General features: G+C 33.5%; 1 protein-coding gene across 1 annotated transcript; it reads left to right on the top strand.

Moving 5' to 3' along the window:
- The first annotated feature begins 12,298 nt into the window (after positions 1 to 12,298).
- On the top strand, positions 12,299 to 20,157 carry LOC140975228 (uncharacterized). The gene is made up of 7 exons (XM_073438819.1): positions 12,299 to 12,464; positions 14,085 to 15,872; positions 15,960 to 16,014; positions 16,751 to 16,899; positions 18,522 to 18,608; positions 18,968 to 19,096; positions 19,926 to 20,157. Exons 1-7 carry the CDS (start codon positions 12,396 to 12,398, stop codon positions 20,037 to 20,039), a joined length of 2,391 nt encoding a protein of 796 aa, XP_073294920.1. The 5' UTR covers positions 12,299 to 12,395; the 3' UTR covers positions 20,040 to 20,157.
- Positions 20,158 to 20,227: the final 70 nt, after the last annotated feature.

Below are 20,227 nucleotides of genomic sequence, written 5' to 3'. Positions count from 1 at the left end.
AGTGGACAGATTTATTTATATAAATTTTTTCTCAAATTAAATATAAATAGTTCACTAAAAATATTAAATGTGGACTAATTTTAGACATTTGATTTAATTTCTTTTACTTTTTTGTAATTATATTATTTTAAGACTAATAAATATTTTTTTTAAAAAATAATTCATTTAAAATAAAGGGGTAATAAAATATGAGTTATTTAATTATATTAAATTTTAGAAATAAACTTTTATGCTAAGTAAGTTTATTAAATTTTTGAAAATGTTCTTAAAATCTTTTTGCTATAATAAAGATGCATATTTCTACTCATTAGCTTAAATGTGACATGTTGTCTTTCATTACATTGGAGGGGTGACATCATTTGTGTCGTTTTTGTCAAAAGTAAAGACTTAAATTTAAAATTTAGTTGGAGAAAAAAATTAATAGCATGGGCGTGTCCGACACGAGAATGTACCAAATATGAAATCTCACTTCAAAACAAGTAAGATAAATCTCGAATCGTTTATTAGTTTCGATTCTCAATACAATTAAATAGTTAAATAAAAGTTAAAGCATTATATATAAAGCTAAGAAAAACGGTTGGGATAGAAAATAAATTTATAANTTCGGGAATGTACTGCCTTTGGTCCGGATTTGCTCAATAGTCAGCCCATCCTGTCTCAACATAATCCTCACATGTTCAAACCACACAATCACATGCATTTAAAATTACATTAAAAATGATTTTTGCTTTTAAATCAAATGTATCTACATCATTATTAAACCTTAAAAATACTTTTTGTTCATAACATAAAATTTTCCTCATAAATATTTTGTGAAGTTTGTTCATTGAAAGTGAATCATCTATTTGATTGATCAATCTATAAACAGTAGCACCAGCTGGCAGAGTTTAACGACCTCGTTATCGTCGAATCCCTCTAACCATCATATGGTAAGTTCACCGTTCCCGTTATCAACAAATCTATTATCCATGTGAGATCCTCGTCCCCATTCTCGACGGTTTTCCCCATTTTCATTGCGAGTTCGCCGCCCCATTTTCGATGGATTTCTCACTACCTCTTAGTAACAGTCAATTCACATTCCACAAAATATTTTTTATTTTTCCTTTCATTTAAATAAATCATATAATAAACATACTTCGACGCTTCCATATAATTTTATATACATTTAAAAAAAGACATTTTCGGTCCGTGTCCTAGGCACGGACCTCGTGCATATACAAACAAAACAGGTTGAGCAAATTGAGCAGTTTTGTTTGAAAAATCATATTTCCTTCATTTCTCACTCAACAATTTCAAATTTACTATTCAATCGAAGATAACACCGAGTACTACAAATCTTCAGTTGACTACATTTCTAGGAAACGAACCTATAAATCGCAGTAACCAAAAGAACAGAAGATGATGAGTTGACACGTAAAATTTTCGTACATATTGAGCAGTTCTACAGGAAACACCATATCACCATTGTTTCTCTCTATAAATAGCAGTAATCAAATGAATAGAGGATGAAGGGTTGACACATAAAATTTTCGCACAGATTGAGCAGTTCTACGAGAAAAACCTTATCTCTTTTGTTTTTCACTCAAAAATTTTGAGTTTATAATTCAATCGAATATAACACCGCGTAATAAAAATCATTAGTTGACACCATTTCAAGAAAATGAACCTATAAATCACATAATTTTAAATGACATAAGATGGGTTGACGCGTAAAATTTTCGCACATATTGAGTAGTTCTACTAGAAAAACTATATCTTCTTTGTTTCTCACTCAAAATTTTCGAATTTACTATCCAATAGAAGGAAACACCAAGCAATACAAATAATAATATTTCCAGAAAATGAAATGTTGTGTGCGTTAATTGTCCCTGCTAGAAGAGCGATCGAACATGGTGCTTGAACTGCTGTGCGGTTTAAAAGATTTGAGTTGTACCATTATCACTAGCTATAGCTTTTGGTAAAGCGACAAGCGCTCGGTCTTACAATTGGTATCAGAGCCAAGATCACGAGTTCGATTTCCATTGATTGCAAGGAGTGTAATTATTGAGAGGGAGATTGTAAGGTTCAATAATTGTCCCTACTGGAAGAGCGATTGAACCAAAATTATTTGAACTGTTGTGCGGTTTAAAATATTTGAGTTGCACCATTACCACCCGCTATAGCTTTTGGTAAAGCGGTAAGTGATCGGTCCTACATGAACTATAAATCGCAGTAATCAAATGAACAAAGGATGATAGGTTGACAAGTAAAGTTTTCGTACAGATTGAGAAGTTCTATGAGAAAAACCATATCTCCTTTGTGTCTCACTCCAAAATATTGTATTTACTGTCCAATCAAAGATAATACCGTGTACTACAAATCATAAGTTGACATCATTACCAGAAAATGAACATATAAATCACATAGTTTAAAATAACAAAGAGTAAAATTTAAAACTTGCTGAAATTATTAGATTTTTGGATTCTTTAAACTTCCTTGCCCAAACACGTGGCTAGAAATCATTTTCATGCAAGACACCAATAACACACATAATATGATTTGAATGGTGCAAAAAGAATGGTTTAGAACGTGTATTTGCGTTAAAAACGCTCGAAATTCGAATACTGGGGAAAAGGAGTGGAAAGCACGATCGGGAGATGACTTTTCTTCCCTTTCCTCTCTATAAATTGATGTTTTCTACTGATTTTTGTGCAGCTAGGTCTCGGCTGCTGCTGCCGCTAGAAACCCTAGGTTTTCTATTTTTTTTAAAACAAGTCTCCCCTCATGGGTTTAGGGTTAGGAGTCTTTTTAAGCTTAGTACAAATAGGCCTTAATTAATCATCTCAATTCTATTTATTTAGGATCATTAAGCCGAATAAAATCTGGATGTCATTTTAAAATATCAAAATTTTTGAATTTATGGTGCAAATTTCCAAAAAGTCCCATACTTTTTCGAAATTCAATTTTTATAGTGAAATAATTATCGACTTTTAAATAAATACTAAATCTATACAAATTAGAAAGTTCCTCCTCTAAATAAAATATTTTTGAGCCTATTAATAATAAGAAAAATAATTTTTTTAAAAAATATTTTATCACAATCGTCTCCGATCTCCTTCCCTCGGCCAAACATCGCATATTCGCCTGAAAATCCTCAGTTTCAATAAAATAACAAAATTTCAAACATAAACATATAATTACTCCCAAATAATATAAATTATTTATTTAGATCATTTATTTAAATTATTTTAGTGCATTTAATATTTTTAAGCATGTGGTTTGCGTGAACAGATTTCAGACATTACAAATTCAATCTAAATAGTTTGAGTAGTAAGACTTCTTACTTTCAATTACACAAATTTCATAGAGAATTTAGGCTAACCGGAACAGGTTGACTTCTTTTCTTCCCTTTTTTTTGTCAACACCAAAAGGCTTAAGGTAGACAAGAACATATGTTACCTGAGAACTGATGTTAATCTTGTCATTAAAGTTTGCTTGAACTTCCTCTATCTTTGTGCAAATTTGAAGTTATTAACTTGGAATTTTCCACTAAGATGAGTAGCAGTGGGTATCTAGGCCTATTGATATGCTCCAGACGATTAAATATGTCAATCATACCCCTAGATAGATCTGACACTTCACTGAGCATTTTATATTTGAAGGATTCTAAGGCTTCCTTGGTATCTAGATTGCTTCTTTTTAGAACAGTTATAGAAGAAGAGATAGCAGTGAGACTTGAGTTGATCTGATCCAAAATTGTTTTATCAGTTAAGTATGAATCATAGAAGGATGATTTTATTCTTGGTAGTTCTTTGGATGTAGTAACTGTTAGTCCAATAGCATGATTGCTAGAAGGCCATGCTTGTTCGATCATTAAGACTCTTGATTCAGCTCGTTCCTCTTCAGTTTGACTAATTTGTTCTTCATGTTTTGGATTATCTTGCTCAGTCATTGAAATCCCAACTATTTCCTGTAAAATTCCTCGAACAAAAGTAGCTTCATCATATTCAATCATAAGCACGTCATCATATATGATGATTTTTGCATTAAAGATCTCTACCTCAATTTTCTCGGTCAAAAGAGGTGTAGAAAGTAGTTCGCTCAAAAACACTTCGTCATCATCATTATCTTGTTGTTGTTGTGCAATGGATTGTACAATTTTCTCAATGTTGGCTAGAGTGATCTTTTTTAGGTGGAGAGGTGATAAGATCTGACTGTGTGGGCAGTTTGGCTTCCTTGGAATTAGTATCAGTCGGTTTCTCAGAGATAGAATGAACTAAAGATTCACCCACTTTCTGCTCCTTGGCATACACTGGCTCAAACAATTTTTGATCATTCTCCCAAAAATTGACATTTATCTATAGAGAGACTAGGTCCATATCTAGTGGACTTATCACATCTATATTGATGGATCTTGTGCTCGGCATCTTTGAGGTGATTTCAACACAATAAATCAATGGGCTGTAATAGCTCGTGTTCTAAGAATGTTTGCGGTCCGTGTCCTAGGCACGGACCCCGTGCATATACAAATAAAACAGGTTTAGCAAATTGAGCAGTTTTGCTAGAAAAATCATATCTCTTTCATTTCTCACTCAACAATTTCAAATTTACTATCCAATCAAAGATAACGCCAAGTACTACAAATCTTTAGTTGACTACATTTCTATAAAGTGAATATATAAATCGCAGTAATCAAAAGAACATAAGGTGATGGGTTGATACATAAAATTTTTGTACATATTGAGCAATTCTACTGGAAACACCATATCACCATTGTCTCACTTAAAAATTTCGAATTTACTAGTCAGTCGAAGATAACACAAGTAATACAAATCATCAATTGACAACATTTCTAGAAAATGAAATATAAATTGCAGTAATAAAATGAATAGATAATTGAGGGTTGATATATAAAATTTTAGCACAGATTGAGCATTTCTACGAGAAAAACCTTATCTCCTTCGTTTCTCACTCAAAAATTTTGAGTTTACTATCCAATCAAAGATTACACCGCGTAATAAAAATCATCAGTTGACACCATTTCAAGGAAATGAAAATATAAATCACATAATTTTAAATGACATAAGATGGGTTGACGCGTAAAATTTTCGCACATATTGAGTAGTTCTACTAGAAAAACCATATCTCCTTTGTTTCTTACTCAAAATTTCGAATTTACTGTCCAATCGAAAGTAACACCAAGTATAACATTTCCAGAAAATGAAATGTTGTGTGTATTAATTGTCCCTGCTAGAAGAGCGATCGAACCATGATTCTTGAACTGCTGTGCGGTTTAAAAGATTTGAGTTGTACCATTATCACCAGCTATAGCTTTTGGTAAAGCGGCAAGCGCTCGGTCTTACAATTGGTATCAGAGCCAAGATCATGAGTTCGATTCCAATTGATTGCAAGGAGTGTATTTACTGTCCAATCAAAGATAATACCGTGTACTACAAATCATAAGTTGACATCATTACCAGAAAATGAACATATAAATCACATAGTTTAAAATAACAAAGAGTAAAATTTAAAACTTGCTGAAATTATTAGATTTTTGGATTCTTTAAACTTCCTTGCCCAAACACGTGGCTAGAAATCATTTTCATGCAAGACACCAATAACACACATAATATGATTTGAATGGTGCAAAAAGAATGGTTTAGAACATGTATTTGCGTTAAAAACGCTCGAAATTCGAATATTGGGGAAAAGGAGTGGAAAGCACGATCGGGAGATGACTTTTCTTCCCTTTCCTCTCTATAAATTGATGTTTTCCACTGATTTTTGTGCAGCTAGGTCTCGGCTGCTGCCACTAGAAACCCTAGGTTATATCTTTTTTTTAAAAAAAAAAATCCCGTACTTTTTTCGAAATTCGATTTTTATAGTGAAATAATTATCGAATTTTAAATAAATACTAAATCTATACAATTTATAAAGTTCCTCCTCTAATAAAATATTTTTGAGCCTCTTAATAATAAGAAAAATAATTTTTTTTAAAAAAAATATTTTATCGCAGTCGTCTCCGGTCTCTTTCCCTCGGCCAAACATCGGATATTCGCCTGAAAATCCTCAATTTCAATAAAATAACAAAATTTCAAATATAAACATATAATTACTTCCAAATAATATAAATTATTTATTTAGATTATTTTAGTACATTTAATATTTTTTAAGCATGTGGTTTGTGTGAACAGATTTCAGACAGTACAAATTCAATCTAAATAGTTTGAGTAGTAAGATTTCTTACTTTCAATTACACATTTTCACAGAGAATTTAGGCTAACCGGAACATGTTGACTTCTTTTCTTCTTTTTTTAATCAACACCAGAAGGCTTAAGGTAGGTAAGAACAGATGCTAACTGAGAACTGATGTTAATCTTGTCATTAAAATTTGCTTAAACTTCCTCTATCTTGGTGCAAATTTGAAGTTATTGACTTGGAATTTTCCAGTAAGATGAGTAGCAGTGGCTATCTAGGCCTGTTTGATATGCTCGAGACGATTAAATATGTGAATCATACCCCTAGATAGATCTGACACTTCTTTGAGCATTTTATATTTGAAGCATTCTAAGGCTTCCTCGGTATTTAGATTGCTTCTTTTTAGAACAGTTATAGAAGAAGAGATAGCAGTGAGACTTGAGCTGATCTGATCCAAAGTTGTTTTATCAGTTAAGTCTGAATCATGGGAGTATGACTTTATTCTTGGTAGTTCTTTGGATCTAGTAACTATTAGTCCAATAGCATGATTGCTAGAAGACCATGCTTGTTCGATAATTACGATTTTTGATTCAGCTCGTTCCTTTTTCAGTCTGACTAATTTGTTCTTCAGGTTTTGGATTGTCTTGCTCAGTCATTGCAATCTCAACTATTTCCTATAAAATTCCCCGAACAAAAGTAGCTTCATCATATTCAATCATAAGCACATCCTCATATATGATGATTTTGCATTAAAGATCTATGCCTCAGTTTTCTCGGTCAAAAGAAGTGTAGAAAGTAGTTCGCTCAAAAACACTTCGTCTTCATCATCATCTTGTTGTTTTTGTGCAATGGATTGTACAATTTTCTCACTGTTGGCTAGAGTGATCTTTTTTAGAGGTGGAGATGTGATAGGATCTGACTGGATGGGCAGTTTGGTTTCCTTGGAATTAGTATCAGTCGGCTTCTCAGAGATAGAATGAATTAAATATCCACCCACTTTCTGCTCCTTGGCATCCACTGGCTCAAAAAATTTGTGATCATTCTCCCAAAATTTGACATTTATCTACAGAGAGACTAGGTCCATATCTAGTGGACTTGTCACATCTATATCATCACATGATTTTGGGCAAGAAAGATCATAATTGGATATTTTTTTAGCACAAAATGTAGTCAGCATTTGAATCTTTAAAAGCTTCAGGAGATAATCTCGTCTTTGAAGAGCTTTTTTTATGACCACAGTCTTGACTTGTTGTAGAACAACTTTTTCTAAGGCTATGTACCTCTTCAGCACATCCTTTTTGTTTTTGTTTTGTTTTGTTTTGTTTTTTTTTTCATTTTTGATGTCAGGATGAATGTCCTTAATTCCACTCATTCATCAAATAATTTGATCTTTTCTTCAGCGAATTCATTTACTTCATCCAGTAGCAGGTCTATTTGAGTCTTGATAGGTAATATTGATTCTGAGACATGAATTTCGTCTATCTTAGCTTTTCTTTTCCCCAAGGTCCTAACCCGGTGGATTGAATGAAATCTCGAATGATTACTCTTTTTGTTGGTCTTCGAGGAGGTAGAGCTGTTGGCATACTGATTTTTCCAGGTGGAGCTACCACTTCTATCAGTTTCAGTTTTTTGGCTGGCTGGTCTGTATCCTTGGCCACTTGTATCTGAGAGATAGGTACAGCCTTGATTGGTGTAGGCATTAATCTGATTTTTGTTGTTCTGGACTTTTTCAGAAGAGGAGAAAGAGTTATTACCTCAGAGTCACTAGAGTGTAGAATCAGTTTCTTCTTTGGCTTGGGCCTAGTTACCTTACTTTCCTTTTTATCAACTGGTTTCTTTTCAGTAGCCAGATATTTTCCGATTTCTTTCTTGATGACCATCATCCCAGCAGAAGAGATATTCAGTGCTTGATCTTTAGGTCTGAGAGAAAAGGATGTTTGGTACAGTGAGAGCTTTGAACTTATGCAAAATTACAAAGTTTCTCTGTAAGGCTTCTGAGCATTCAAACATTATGCTCAAGGGGATGGCGAATCCAACTAATTGCTTCTCCATTTGAATCATCACCTTGAGAATCTAAAGCAGGATGACTGTCCAGTTAACTTTGAGTCATGTGGCAATAGCTGTCATCACCAAAAAAAATTATGTAGTGTAGGCATCAAAAGAGCACGTCTTCGCTAGAATTGGCTTGGTCAAAACGTCAGCCAGAAGTTGATACTCCAACTTCATCTTTTTCTTCTTCTCAGAGGTCCTGATACTATCACCAGATGCAAAAAAATTCAGCTTCATAGCCCCAACTACTTGATGAGGTACTAAAGAGGAGTCAGTTAGCCCTTCAGTAGGCAACTGAAATAGTTCAGAGAAATAATCATGCTCGATTATCAGATTATCCACTCCCAGAGACAACATTATCTACCCATATTCAGTTACTATCTCTCTTGCGTAGAAAATTTTCAGTTCTTCCACATAGAGATGTCCAATGAAGAACTAAGAAAAGTCCTGAGTCCAGATGACTCAACAACTCTTTAGACTTGAGAGACAACAACATTTTTCATAGAATAAATTAATTTGAAATCGATTGCAAGAACGTTCATGACATAGGAAGTAGTTGCTGGAGCAACCATATCTGAAATAAGTTCGTCGAGCTAGAAATTTGTCATAATTTTGCTGGTTCGCCATATTAGAGTCTGACCCCTCTTTTCTTTTTATGTTGTAGTTGTTTTTTATGCCATAGAGTTGGGTTGTTATTGAGAGTTCCCAGGTATATGTGTGTGTATTATATCATCGAGTCATATATTTTCCATGAGATGTCATGTGTAGCTATACTGTTACTTGTAGATGTTTTGGATTGATAGTTGTGTGATCGAGCCTTGTCGGCTCTGCATGTGTTAGTCATAGCCAGTGCGGCTGTAGGTTTGTGAATTTATGTTATGAATTTATTTCGAGTATATGAATATTGTTTGTGTTGTTTGAAAATTTTTGGGATGTCCTACTTACGGGGAGGTCATACCGAAATTTATGTTGGCCCGAAAAGGAATTTTTTTAATCGCTTTCGCAGTTTACATTAACGAATCTTGGTTGTTTGGTAATTAAACGCTAATCAGGAGCACAAGTCTCCCACAAGAAATCATTATTATAAAGAGAATGTTATTTATACTCCAAAAACGGTTAATAAAACTCTATACTATCTTTTTATTATATTATTGGACAAAGTTATCGATTATTTATGACTTTCTTTATAGAAAACAAAATCTTGATTGACATTTCAAATTTATATTTTGCATCAACAATTAAAAATATCATGTCTAAATCATTAATAATTTTTACTATACATATAGGTAAAATATAAATGCAAAATTTTTATTATATTTGAGCTTTGAATCTGCTATTATCCTCAATTGTCTTCCCATGCTAGTTCAAAAAGTGAAGTGTCAATAAGTAATTGAAGAAGGTGAACCTATAAATAGTCCCTAAAGATAGAGTAGTAGTGTGTGTTCTCTCAATTATATTATGTTGATGCTCTAAATTTTAACATAAGTTATAAATATTTGGTTAATTCAATTAAATGTCAACTCTTAACTGAAATTATATGTATAGCATGATTTGGCTATTTTATTATATCGAATATTAATTTGAAGTTATCTTGTTTCAATTTGTTAAATTTTTTAAAAAATTGAACAAGAAATAAAATGAAGTTCTGGGGAGAAATATTTTTTATTCATATATTTATTACTTTTTTTTAAAAAAAATATTTAGGTCTCTCTATTTATTGAAAATATTTAATTAATTTTATTGCTTAGAAATTAACTAAATTAATTTGATTTTGAATAATTGTATATAATTTGTAACAAAATCAAGTGATTATACAATATTATATACATTATTTAATATATAAGTGAAGCTAATTTTACATATTCACAACATATCTAGCACAAAAATAACAAAATAAAATAATATGACCATATTTTTTTATTTTTTTATTATAATAGAAAATTATTAAGGAATGATATAATTACTTTGAAAATTAAAATATGTAGTGATATAAATCGATAGAAGCTAGACTAGCTAGGGGCACGAGCGACAACAATTAAAAAAACTCCTAAATCACCTTTAGCGTTTAGTTTCATAACAAATTTTTCGAATTAAATTAATATATTAAAGATAATATAAAAAACAAAGCAAAACTTAATAATCAAAATATTTTTTGTAACATAGTTGATCGAATAAAATTTTTGATGAACTTCAAATTTGATAAATATCATTATGTATTTTCTACCGTTACCAGATAATCAACAACATTTTATAAGAAATATGGATATTTGAGAAACATCCACCAATTTTCAAGTAATCTTGTAAAATGGGTATGAGTCGGATGACTTTTCAGCAACCTAATAAGAAGGGCTAGAACATGTAGACCTGACCATGAGCCGAGTTCCTCGACCCTTAATCGACCTGTTCGTTACCGGTTATGATATGATAACAGAACCGGTGATTGGTTCTGGTTCGGGTTCGGGTCCCATTAAACGTCGATTTTGGGTCCGATTCTACTTTTTTAAAAAATTTTGAAAAAAAAAAAAACAAACTCTTCATTCTTTAAATATTATGAATAACATGTAGAAATGTAAAATTAGGAATAACAATTTAAGGGATATGCTTCTCATTTTAATATTTTATAGCATTACAATCATTTATCTTTCACTAAAATTTCAATATATTACCTTACAATGCTTATGCATTGTCCCATATCGAAATTTGGGGAAGAGAAGAGATTGCAAGTCTTTAAAATTAGAAGTCAATTTTTTAAATTCTCAAAATTGTCGTCTTTAATAATTTCAACAAAGATAACATTATTTGCACAAGGTTACTTCATTTTATTTTTTTTAAAAAAATAGTACGATCCGTCGGGCGAGAAAACATTATTTTTTTTTACATTATGTATTTTAAAGTAATATTAGGCAAAAACTTGTGTGAGACGGTCTCACGGATCGTATTTTATGAGATGTGTATCTTATTTGGGTCATCCATGAAAAAATATTACTTTTTATGATAAAAATATTACTTTTTATTGTGAATATCGGTAAGGTTGACTCGTCTCACATATAAAGATTCGTGAGACCATCTAAATATTATTATTTCTACTTTTTATCATAAATACGTTCTTATAAATTAAGATTACACGTGACACGAAACAAAGTATATTTTTATTTTTCAATATATATTTTCTGTAACAAAATTTTTAAAAATTAACTTTAACATGTTGTTTATATGCACCTAAATTAGCTTAAAATTCACGAAAAATTATCCAAAAAATTCTATACAATTTATAAATTTTTAGAAATTGAATTGAAACTGTAAAATATAAATGACACAACACGTATAAGACCGCTTCACAGATGAACTTTTTTAAGATATATATAAAATGCAACCGATGAAAATATATGACTTTTCATTGAAAACATAGATCACATCAATATATCTCACAATTATATAACCACGAGACCGTATCACAAGAGACAAGTTCTATAAATAATATTTCCGGTATGAAATATATATATATTATATTAGTATGTTTGAACATTTAAATTAACTAACTTTGGTGTGGTCAATGAGGCATTGGCCAATGATTAAGGTCGAACATGTGTATTTTTTATAATAAATTTTTTAAACTATTAAAATATTTTTTAAATTTTTATTTAAATTTGAATTTTTAAAAAGATTTTATCATTCTTAATAAAAAAATTGAATTAAAAATAATAAAAATGTGTTATGTGGATAAAATCAAAGGGTTCTCCCAACCCCAAATTCGCCTCTCCAAATATATTTGACAAAAATTTGTGTGAGATGGTCTCACTAGTCGTATTTTTTGTGAGAAAGATATCTTATTTGGGTTATCCATGAAAAAATATTATTTTTTATGCTAAGAGCATTTCTTATTTGGATATCTATGAAAAAATATTATTTTTTATGTTAATAGTATTTTTTTTTATTGTGAATATCGATAAAATTGACTCATCTCACAGATAAAAATTCGTGAGACCATGAACTTCGTCAATATATTTTCGTTCAAGGGAATTAATTGTCTCCTCTGTTTTATACTGCCACATTCCACGCACGGAAACTATAAAATCAATTAAAATAAAAATAAAAAAAGGAAAAGACTGCACAGAGGGAAACCGAAAAGCGGCGCAGCAGAATAGTTTGAACAAGGCCGAGCAGAAGGAATGGGAGCGGTTGCTCCGCCTACTCATTGGGTTCCCCGAGACGACTTTTTGCTAAAAAACGCGGTGGAGGTACGACCCATTGGACCACCGTATTTTTCTTCTGGGAAATTATCGATTTTTGGATATTTTTGTTGTTTCTGGCTTCTGGGTGTTGTTTCGTTTGTTTATGCGTTTGGGTTTCGTATTTCTTTTGGGTTTGGAATCGTAAAATGCTGCGTATGCTATGAAACAGGGGTTATGTACGTGTGTTCTTGTTGTTGAATTGATTTTGGGTTTTTGCTTGATTTTTCTTTAGTTCTTCAAATGCTTAAGTTGGCAAAGGTATGATTTGGAGGTTTTTTTTTTATGATTTTGAAATGGATTTTGTTGTATAATCTTTGATTTTTATGGTTGCATGAAGTGCTGGAGTTTCTCAGCTTTATTGGTGATTGATTAATCGGAATTATATGTTGAAGTACGTGTAAAACTCTAAACGAAAGCCGGAGTGATCATTGGAGGAGTTAGATTATGTTGAGTTAAAAATGGTTGGGAACTTGGCGGGTAACGGGAGGAAAGGAAACTTTCCTAGCTGAATTGAATGTGAAAAAAGAACACGTGCGCGATTCCCCGAATGTTTTCCTTATATTTATTGTTTTTTATTGCCGTTGTTGATTCATTGATCGTAGTCTTTGTATTAATTTGCCACGTGTACAAATGATCCATGAGGTTACATAGAGTTTATAAAGTGTGCGATCAACGTTTTTATGGAAGTTCTTGAGCAGATGTATTTAGAAAATTCATTGAATCCAAAACATACGAAAATGATGAGCAAATTTATCCAAAGTTAGGGATATAATAGAGGACTTCAAATGAATTTTTCACGTGGAATAAAATTGAAGTGGTCAGTGGACACATTGTATGTAAAAGCTTTTGGGGCGGCGTTACACCATCTTGTGTGGTTCTATGGTACAAAGAATTTGGTAACAGCAGAATGAGCTCTGCTTCTTGAATTTCAACGCTCATAATAAATTTATTGATGGTTCAAATATCTTTACAGAATGGATTTTACGCCATAAAGTCCCACCAATGCGTTTGAGGAATGCTAGCCTTGAGGTGAATGCCAAGTTATTAAGAGTAACATTCTAAGAAATGTAAATTTTTTGGGGATTTGACAAATTTGGAAAATTTTTGAACGAGGAAGAAGAGATGATGATAAATGTTGTGCAAATACTTTTTGCGTTTAAAATTCGACTTTCATATACTTGTTAGGAATGTAGTCCAATGAAAAACGAGGGAAACAATGATTTGGTTCCAATTGCCCTTCCTCCATTGTATATATTTCTCTATATCTGTCTAGACGCAGTTAGTCACAATCTCTTACCTAATTTTGTGGGTGATGAATAGTAATTCTGCTCAACAATGTAATCTTTTATCAAAGATATCTAAGAAGTAAGAAGTTTAACTCTCGCTTTTGATTAATACCAATTTTAGTATTTTCGATTTTTTTATGAACCTTACTGATAAATTTCCGCACGTTGAAGGTTTGAGATAGTTATTGTGTGTTTAACACTGCCTGATATTATATTGAATTGAAAAATTTCTATGATTCTCAGGTATAGTTCATATTTGGCGTCAAGCAGATGATTGACAACTAGTCACTTTACATTTATCTTTAGGATAATCTTACTATAGTTTTTTTCCCCTATTTAGGCTGGTGCATCTTTGGAATCTCTTGCAAAAGGTGCGGTGAAGTTTTCTCGAAGATATACTGTTCAGGAACTGCAAGATCGTTGGTGTTCTCTCCTCTATGATCCGGTTGTTTCAGCAAAGGCATCGGCACACATGCTTGATTTTGAGTATTCTGCGTCAACTCATCCATCGAGATCTAATAATATGGGAGCTGCAAAAGAGATAACCTTAAAGTCGAGAAAGAGAAAGGGTGAAAGTGTTAGAAAATGCTATTATGCTATGCGTAAAAGAATTTGTCACACACCATTTGCCATGATGGATGGGGAAATTCCTTCTCGACCTGTGACTTCGAATTTTGGGGATAGAAACATACTTTTATCTGCGGATATGATGATTGATAAACCTGTTCTATATAATTTTGGAAATCAAGAAGGCCCAAATCTTGGCTCTGCACATGGTTCCTACTCAAAATACCCGACTTGTGCCACAGAGTGCACTGGTAATGGTGATTATGCCCCTCTTGAGCCTGTTCAATATATTCAGAATCCTGTCAGTTGTGGAAACATGGCATCTGAGAACTTTTGTCATCCTCGTGACAGTAATGTACCTCTTCTTGTGGATAACAATGTGGTTATTAGAACTGGCCAATCAAAAGAATTGCCCGCACGGAATTTATTAGGAGTCTATGGATTAAAGAACGATGGAAGTGCATGTTCGGAATTTGGGTGTGCACCATTTCGTAGTTTTGTGCGCTCATCTTCTCTGCCTCAAATGCCAAATTGGGATACTGATCCGGGGATATCTGCCATAGGTTCTTCACAGAATACTGATCCTGCTGAGGCAGATGAGTCACCAAATTATGGTCTTGCCATCTCAGACCTGAAGAATCCCATATCTTGTGATGACATGAAAATTATAACTCCCAGCATGGAGGACTACTTTGAAGAACTATCCAGTACTTTGTTTGACTTCTCTAATGATGAGGAGTTACTTTTGGACAAGTCTTATTTGAATGGTTTCAGTTCACTTTTATCAGAATCTCCATATGATAATGAGTTGCCCAATGTCAGCCTTGGTGAGGCCTCAGTAGCTGCAACTGGAAATGTTGTATTAAATGTAAAAGTTTTTGGACCTGAATATCGTGATGGAGTTATTTGTTGCACACTTAACTCTGAGGACCCTGAAATACCTAGCAATGATGATGTTTTCCTTCCTTTTCGATTCCCATCGCCTCCAAAGACCTTGGGGGATCATTGGAAATCATATGATATGCCCCCATCTGTTGATGACTTTTCAAGTGCTCGAAAAGCTAGTGGAATATCTCGTTGGCCCAAGACCAATCAAAATAATTCCTATGAGCAATCTCGCATGATAAAGCCATTGAACCCATCAAAAAAGGTTTTGAACGATCCAAATGGAGATCGTCGAGTTAAATTTGAGTTGCCTTCAAGTAGTATCCAGCATGTAGGACTCAGGAATGCATTAAATATCGGTGGTCCAAGTATTATAAGATCGGAAAATGTAAATTTAAACCATACTGTTAGTGGAGTTGTGAAGGGAGGTCCTTGTCTTGATAAGCATTCTCGTGGTCCAGACATTTTGCAAAGCATTGAAAAGAATGGTAGTGGCTGTAGAAATGAACTAGACTCCAAAGTTATGGCCCCAAACACTGAATCATCGAATTTTGTTGCCAGTTCTGTGAAAACAACAGCCACCAAATCAATTGAAAAGTCTCAGCTGTCAGATCAGGAAGAGATTTTGACCGAGAACGCTTTTGACATGCCTTATTTTTCTGATGTTGAAGCAATGGTAATAGCTTGTAATCTTAAAATGGTAGAAATATTTCTTGGGTTACTTGTGACTAACTTCTGGCTTCCGGTCAATAACTTCTTGCAGATACTTGATATGGACTTGAGTCCAGATGAATGTGGTTTACTTGCCGATCCAGAAGGTATATTTTATCTGTCAATATATTGTATGATTATATTTATATGTGAGCTTCTAGCACTATAATTGCCACCTTTTGACAGCTGGCATGCAATCTGGATTTACTGCAACTTTAGGTTATCATTTATGATTTATTTTGATTATAGTTTAATTTCATCATGTGGGGTGATTGAATTATGCTTGTTGATTGACTAGCATCACTTTTGGCATTAGAAACAACTTCTCCGAAATGTTCGAGCATACAGGAGGTGGTTGAACAATAGTTCTATGATTAGTATGCTACATGACATATGCGCCATAGATGAGAGAACATAGGCCTGTAAGAGATATTCAAGGCGTACACTTGCATGATGGTGGAGCATTATGCAATAAAAGTCCAAAAAAAGGCACCCACAAATATGTTGATGAAGTATAACAGATGTATGCCCCTGGAGTTTCGCACTTGTGATCTCCTAGGTCTAATACCATCATAGAAACCAATTATTCAAACAGTTCGAACTCCTTGTTGGTGGGTCTGCAATAGTGTATAATTTAACATTTATTTCTGCAAAACATCATTTCATTGGCATTCAGTAATTAAAATTTGTCCTTTACGTTGATATCAAATTTTATGTCTGATAAAACCCCTTGTCATTTACTTATGACATTGTGTCAGCAGTTGATCAAGACTCTGTAAATTAGGCGGGTGTATACTTTTGTACTATCTTGTTCTCTCTGGTTATTGACAATGATATTTGCAGTTAATAGATTTCATCACGAAGAAACTAAAAAAACAATCATTAGGCTGGAACAAGCCACCTGTGCTTACATGCAGAGAGCCATTGCTGCTCAAGGGGCATTTGCTGTTTTATATGGTCGTCACAGAAAGCATTTCATTAAGAAAACTGAGGTATGATGGGACCTTATCATTTCTAACTCCCAGATTGTACATACTGAACTGTTGACTATTTTGATTCTTGCTTGACATTCAATATCGTCGAATAATTTGTCATAAAATAATTTAGAATGGACTTAATTTACTTGATTCTTCAACATTTACTTCATTACTGCGTTTTCATGCATAAATTTGGAATCCTCATGGTTGCGAATCAATCTGAAAAATGTAGCTTAGACTAAATTGAAATGCTAAATGAATGAACACCACTTAATTTTTGATTCTTTACGTTTTTTCTTGTCATAGAAGACAAGTGCCTACTTACCTGAAAAGCTACAAAAGAAACGTGGTCATTACTTACTACTTAGTTTGGAGTCACTAATTTACTTTGAGGAGTTAGTCAATAAATTCACTGGTCGGTTCAGGTTGTTAAGAATTAGAGAGATTTCTTTGGAAGTCATGTCAATGATGAACTCTATAAGTTTTTTCATGCCAAAGCTGCTCTGATTGGGGTGGGGTGGGATTTGAGACCAAAACGTTATCACGTAATACCTCACTTATAGTTGGCCCCACCCCCAACTGAAAAAAATCTTCATGTCCACCGTTTTTCTCTGTGATTTGCCAATGCTTTTTGATGTATCTTGTTTCATAGATGCTTGGTTTTTGAAGAAAAGACTTTTCTGGAGTTGGTGAGGAGCAACATATTTTTTTGTTTATATATATGATTGTGGAATACTGACAGCTAGGTAGCTTAAGTAACCATTGATATATTTGCTGAATGAAATTTCATTTATGTCAAGGGTGTATTTATATAAAGTGTCGAAGGTAAAATCACGAGCATCAATTAGAATTTACCAGGAAAAAGGTATCTTGATTTAATACATCAAATTCTATCTAAAAAGGAATATATTGAATGATACAGAATATTATGCAAGCTCCATTGGCCTTGCTATTCATCTTTATGTAAAAATGAGGAGACGGGTGGTATGGTAATTGGTACCCTAGGGCTTTCTCTCGAAGAGTTGGACTTCAATGTTGCATCTGTTATTTTTTATAGCTGCCTCCTGTTGCTGACTTGCTTCACATCAACCCTTTAATGCACACATGTACATGTGAACTCATACCGGCACATTTGCATTGACCAAGAAAAGAGTAACTGAGGAAAAAGAAGACAATCAAGAAGCAAAACTTTGCAACCAAAGTGTAGTTTGATAATTTCATATAATTTTCTTCTGCACTCATCACTTTCATAAACTCTGTCTGGCATGCTGCTCATTCTAGTATTCTAAACAACATTTTTACTGCCCATCATTTCGTTGTTTTCTCATAATTGCCCATCATTTGAGAAGCAAATTGTGTGTTGCAAAATAATGCATGGTTCTGAGAAGATGGGAAAGATATTTCTTTGTAACAGAACTTGGAGTCGCTAAGGATTCAGTTTGATTCAGCTCATTGAATCCTGCCCTGAACTTTTCTTCTCTTTATTAGATGGTATTAAGGGACTCTAACAAAGCTATAAGGGGTTAATGCAATATTAATGGTTGTTCTTAACCAATATTCCTTAATATACTGGACTCGATTATCTTTATGTGTTTTTTTGGTTCAAATACCATCCTTAGTTTAAATCTGGCCTTCAGGTTTTGCTTGGCAGATCAACTGAAGACGTAAAAGTTGACATTGATTTGGGAAGAGAACGAGAAGGTGGTAAAATATCTCGTCGGCAGGTAATTTTAGTGTTTTCTTTAGTTTGAGGGTTAGTGTGAACAGTAATTTCCCTAATGTTTCGTGTGGATAGCAAGGTAGTAGTAGATGTGACAGTATAGGCTACTATATAGTTTCAAGAATTTGAGTTGCACGATTTCTACGCAATTTTAACCTCATTTTCAGACATTTGATCCTAAAAATTTCATTTAGTGAATGCCCTTTATTAAGGGCATGTATAAATTTTTGTTCTTTGTTTGATATGCCTAATCTTGTTATTCGTTGTTGATTTTAACATCTCGGTAAATCATTGTTGCATGTGACTACTCGTTGCTTGAGCAAGATGATACAATCAATTATGAGTTTTTTGTATTCTGGTTAGGCTTCGATAAAGATGGACTCTTGTGGATGGTTCCATTTGAAGAACCTTGGAAAATGTTTGATTCACGTGAATGGCATAGAAGTAGGATCGGAAGAGAGTCAAATTCTTACTTCAGGGTGTCTAATTCAGGTATGATTCCACCATCTAGCATATGAATTACAGTAGTGTTGCCAACAAGACAACGGGACGACCATATTGGTGTAGCATTTCCTTGTATTGTCCATTTTGCGATTTCTTACTTACGTTGGTATAAAGTCGAATTTTACTCTTTAGTTCATGAATTTGATAGGATGTTACAACCCACCCTCGATCCAATCTTACCATTAGATCCTCCATGACCTCAAAACGAGCTTGGCTTGGTTGGTGATATATTATTATGAACAAAAGTCATTGCTTCGGATCAACCTGCCCTTTTTGAATCTCATTGTTGAAAAGAAACGCCTTCCTTAACTGCTATTGATTCTGCAATAGATGGCTTAAAATGCCATCAACACAGTTGGCACAATCCACAACAATTATTCCCCTAATGGCCACGAATCGCGATCCCAACACCCGTAAATTGGTCGCCTTCTCTGATAGAGGCATCAACATTGTGGAATCTTAAAAGGTGGCACGGTTGACCATGGGGAAGGGTATGCATACCATGAGCGCTGAACCTGAACATAGCTTGTTAATCCGTAAGGCAGAGCACATCACACAAAGGCTTCTTTTTGCCCCAAACACCACTTGATTTCTTCCTGTTCAAATACTCGGCAGTATAGCTCAAAACAAAGTAAACTCTTGAATTGAATTTCAGAGATGTATAAGGAGAAGATAAAAGCCATTAATTCCAAAACACACTCACATGACCTTACTTCATCGTCCCCTTCAACTATAGATACCTTAAGAAAACGAAAATGCTCTTCGCATTTACTTATACGCTACAATTTTTTGTTTTTTTGTTGTTGATATATTTCAGGTACGAGGATTGGCATTTATGTTTGAGACGAGCGAAACCCGCATCAAGCAGCATGTGAACAGCACTATGAGAGGAAACTTTTGTTCCGATCGAAAACTGTTGATCAATTCTTGATGGCTTGTTGAGGAATGTACAATGTATTTTTTCTGCAGCACTTCCTTAGATGTGAGTGATGTACAGTGGTAACCATGTACTACATTATTTTTTGGAAACTACATGTATTACATTTATTACACAATGTTTTTTTGTATCGGACAGACCGGTTCAACCGTGAACCGGAGACCAGGCCGGTCCGGACATAT

Source organism: Primulina huaijiensis, chromosome 4 (assembly GCF_012295235.1).
Source record: "Primulina huaijiensis isolate GDHJ02 chromosome 4, ASM1229523v2, whole genome shotgun sequence".
Lineage (NCBI taxonomy): Eukaryota > Viridiplantae > Streptophyta > Magnoliopsida > Lamiales > Gesneriaceae > Primulina > Primulina huaijiensis.
This window is presented reverse-complemented; position numbering and strand designations above follow the sequence as displayed.

Bases quoted from the DNA above. Each gene is read 5' to 3' on its own strand.
- LOC140975228 (XM_073438819.1), top strand. From the start codon at position 12,396: ATGGGAGCGGTTGCTCCGCCTACTCATTGGGTTCCCCGAGACGACTTT. The intron at 12,465-14,084 runs GTACGACCCATT...TCCCCTATTTAG, and splicing joins TGCTAAAAAACGCGGTGGAG to GCTGGTGCATCTTTGGAATC. The intron at 15,873-15,959 runs GTAATAGCTTGT...AACTTCTTGCAG, and splicing joins TTTCTGATGTTGAAGCAATG to ATACTTGATATGGACTTGAG.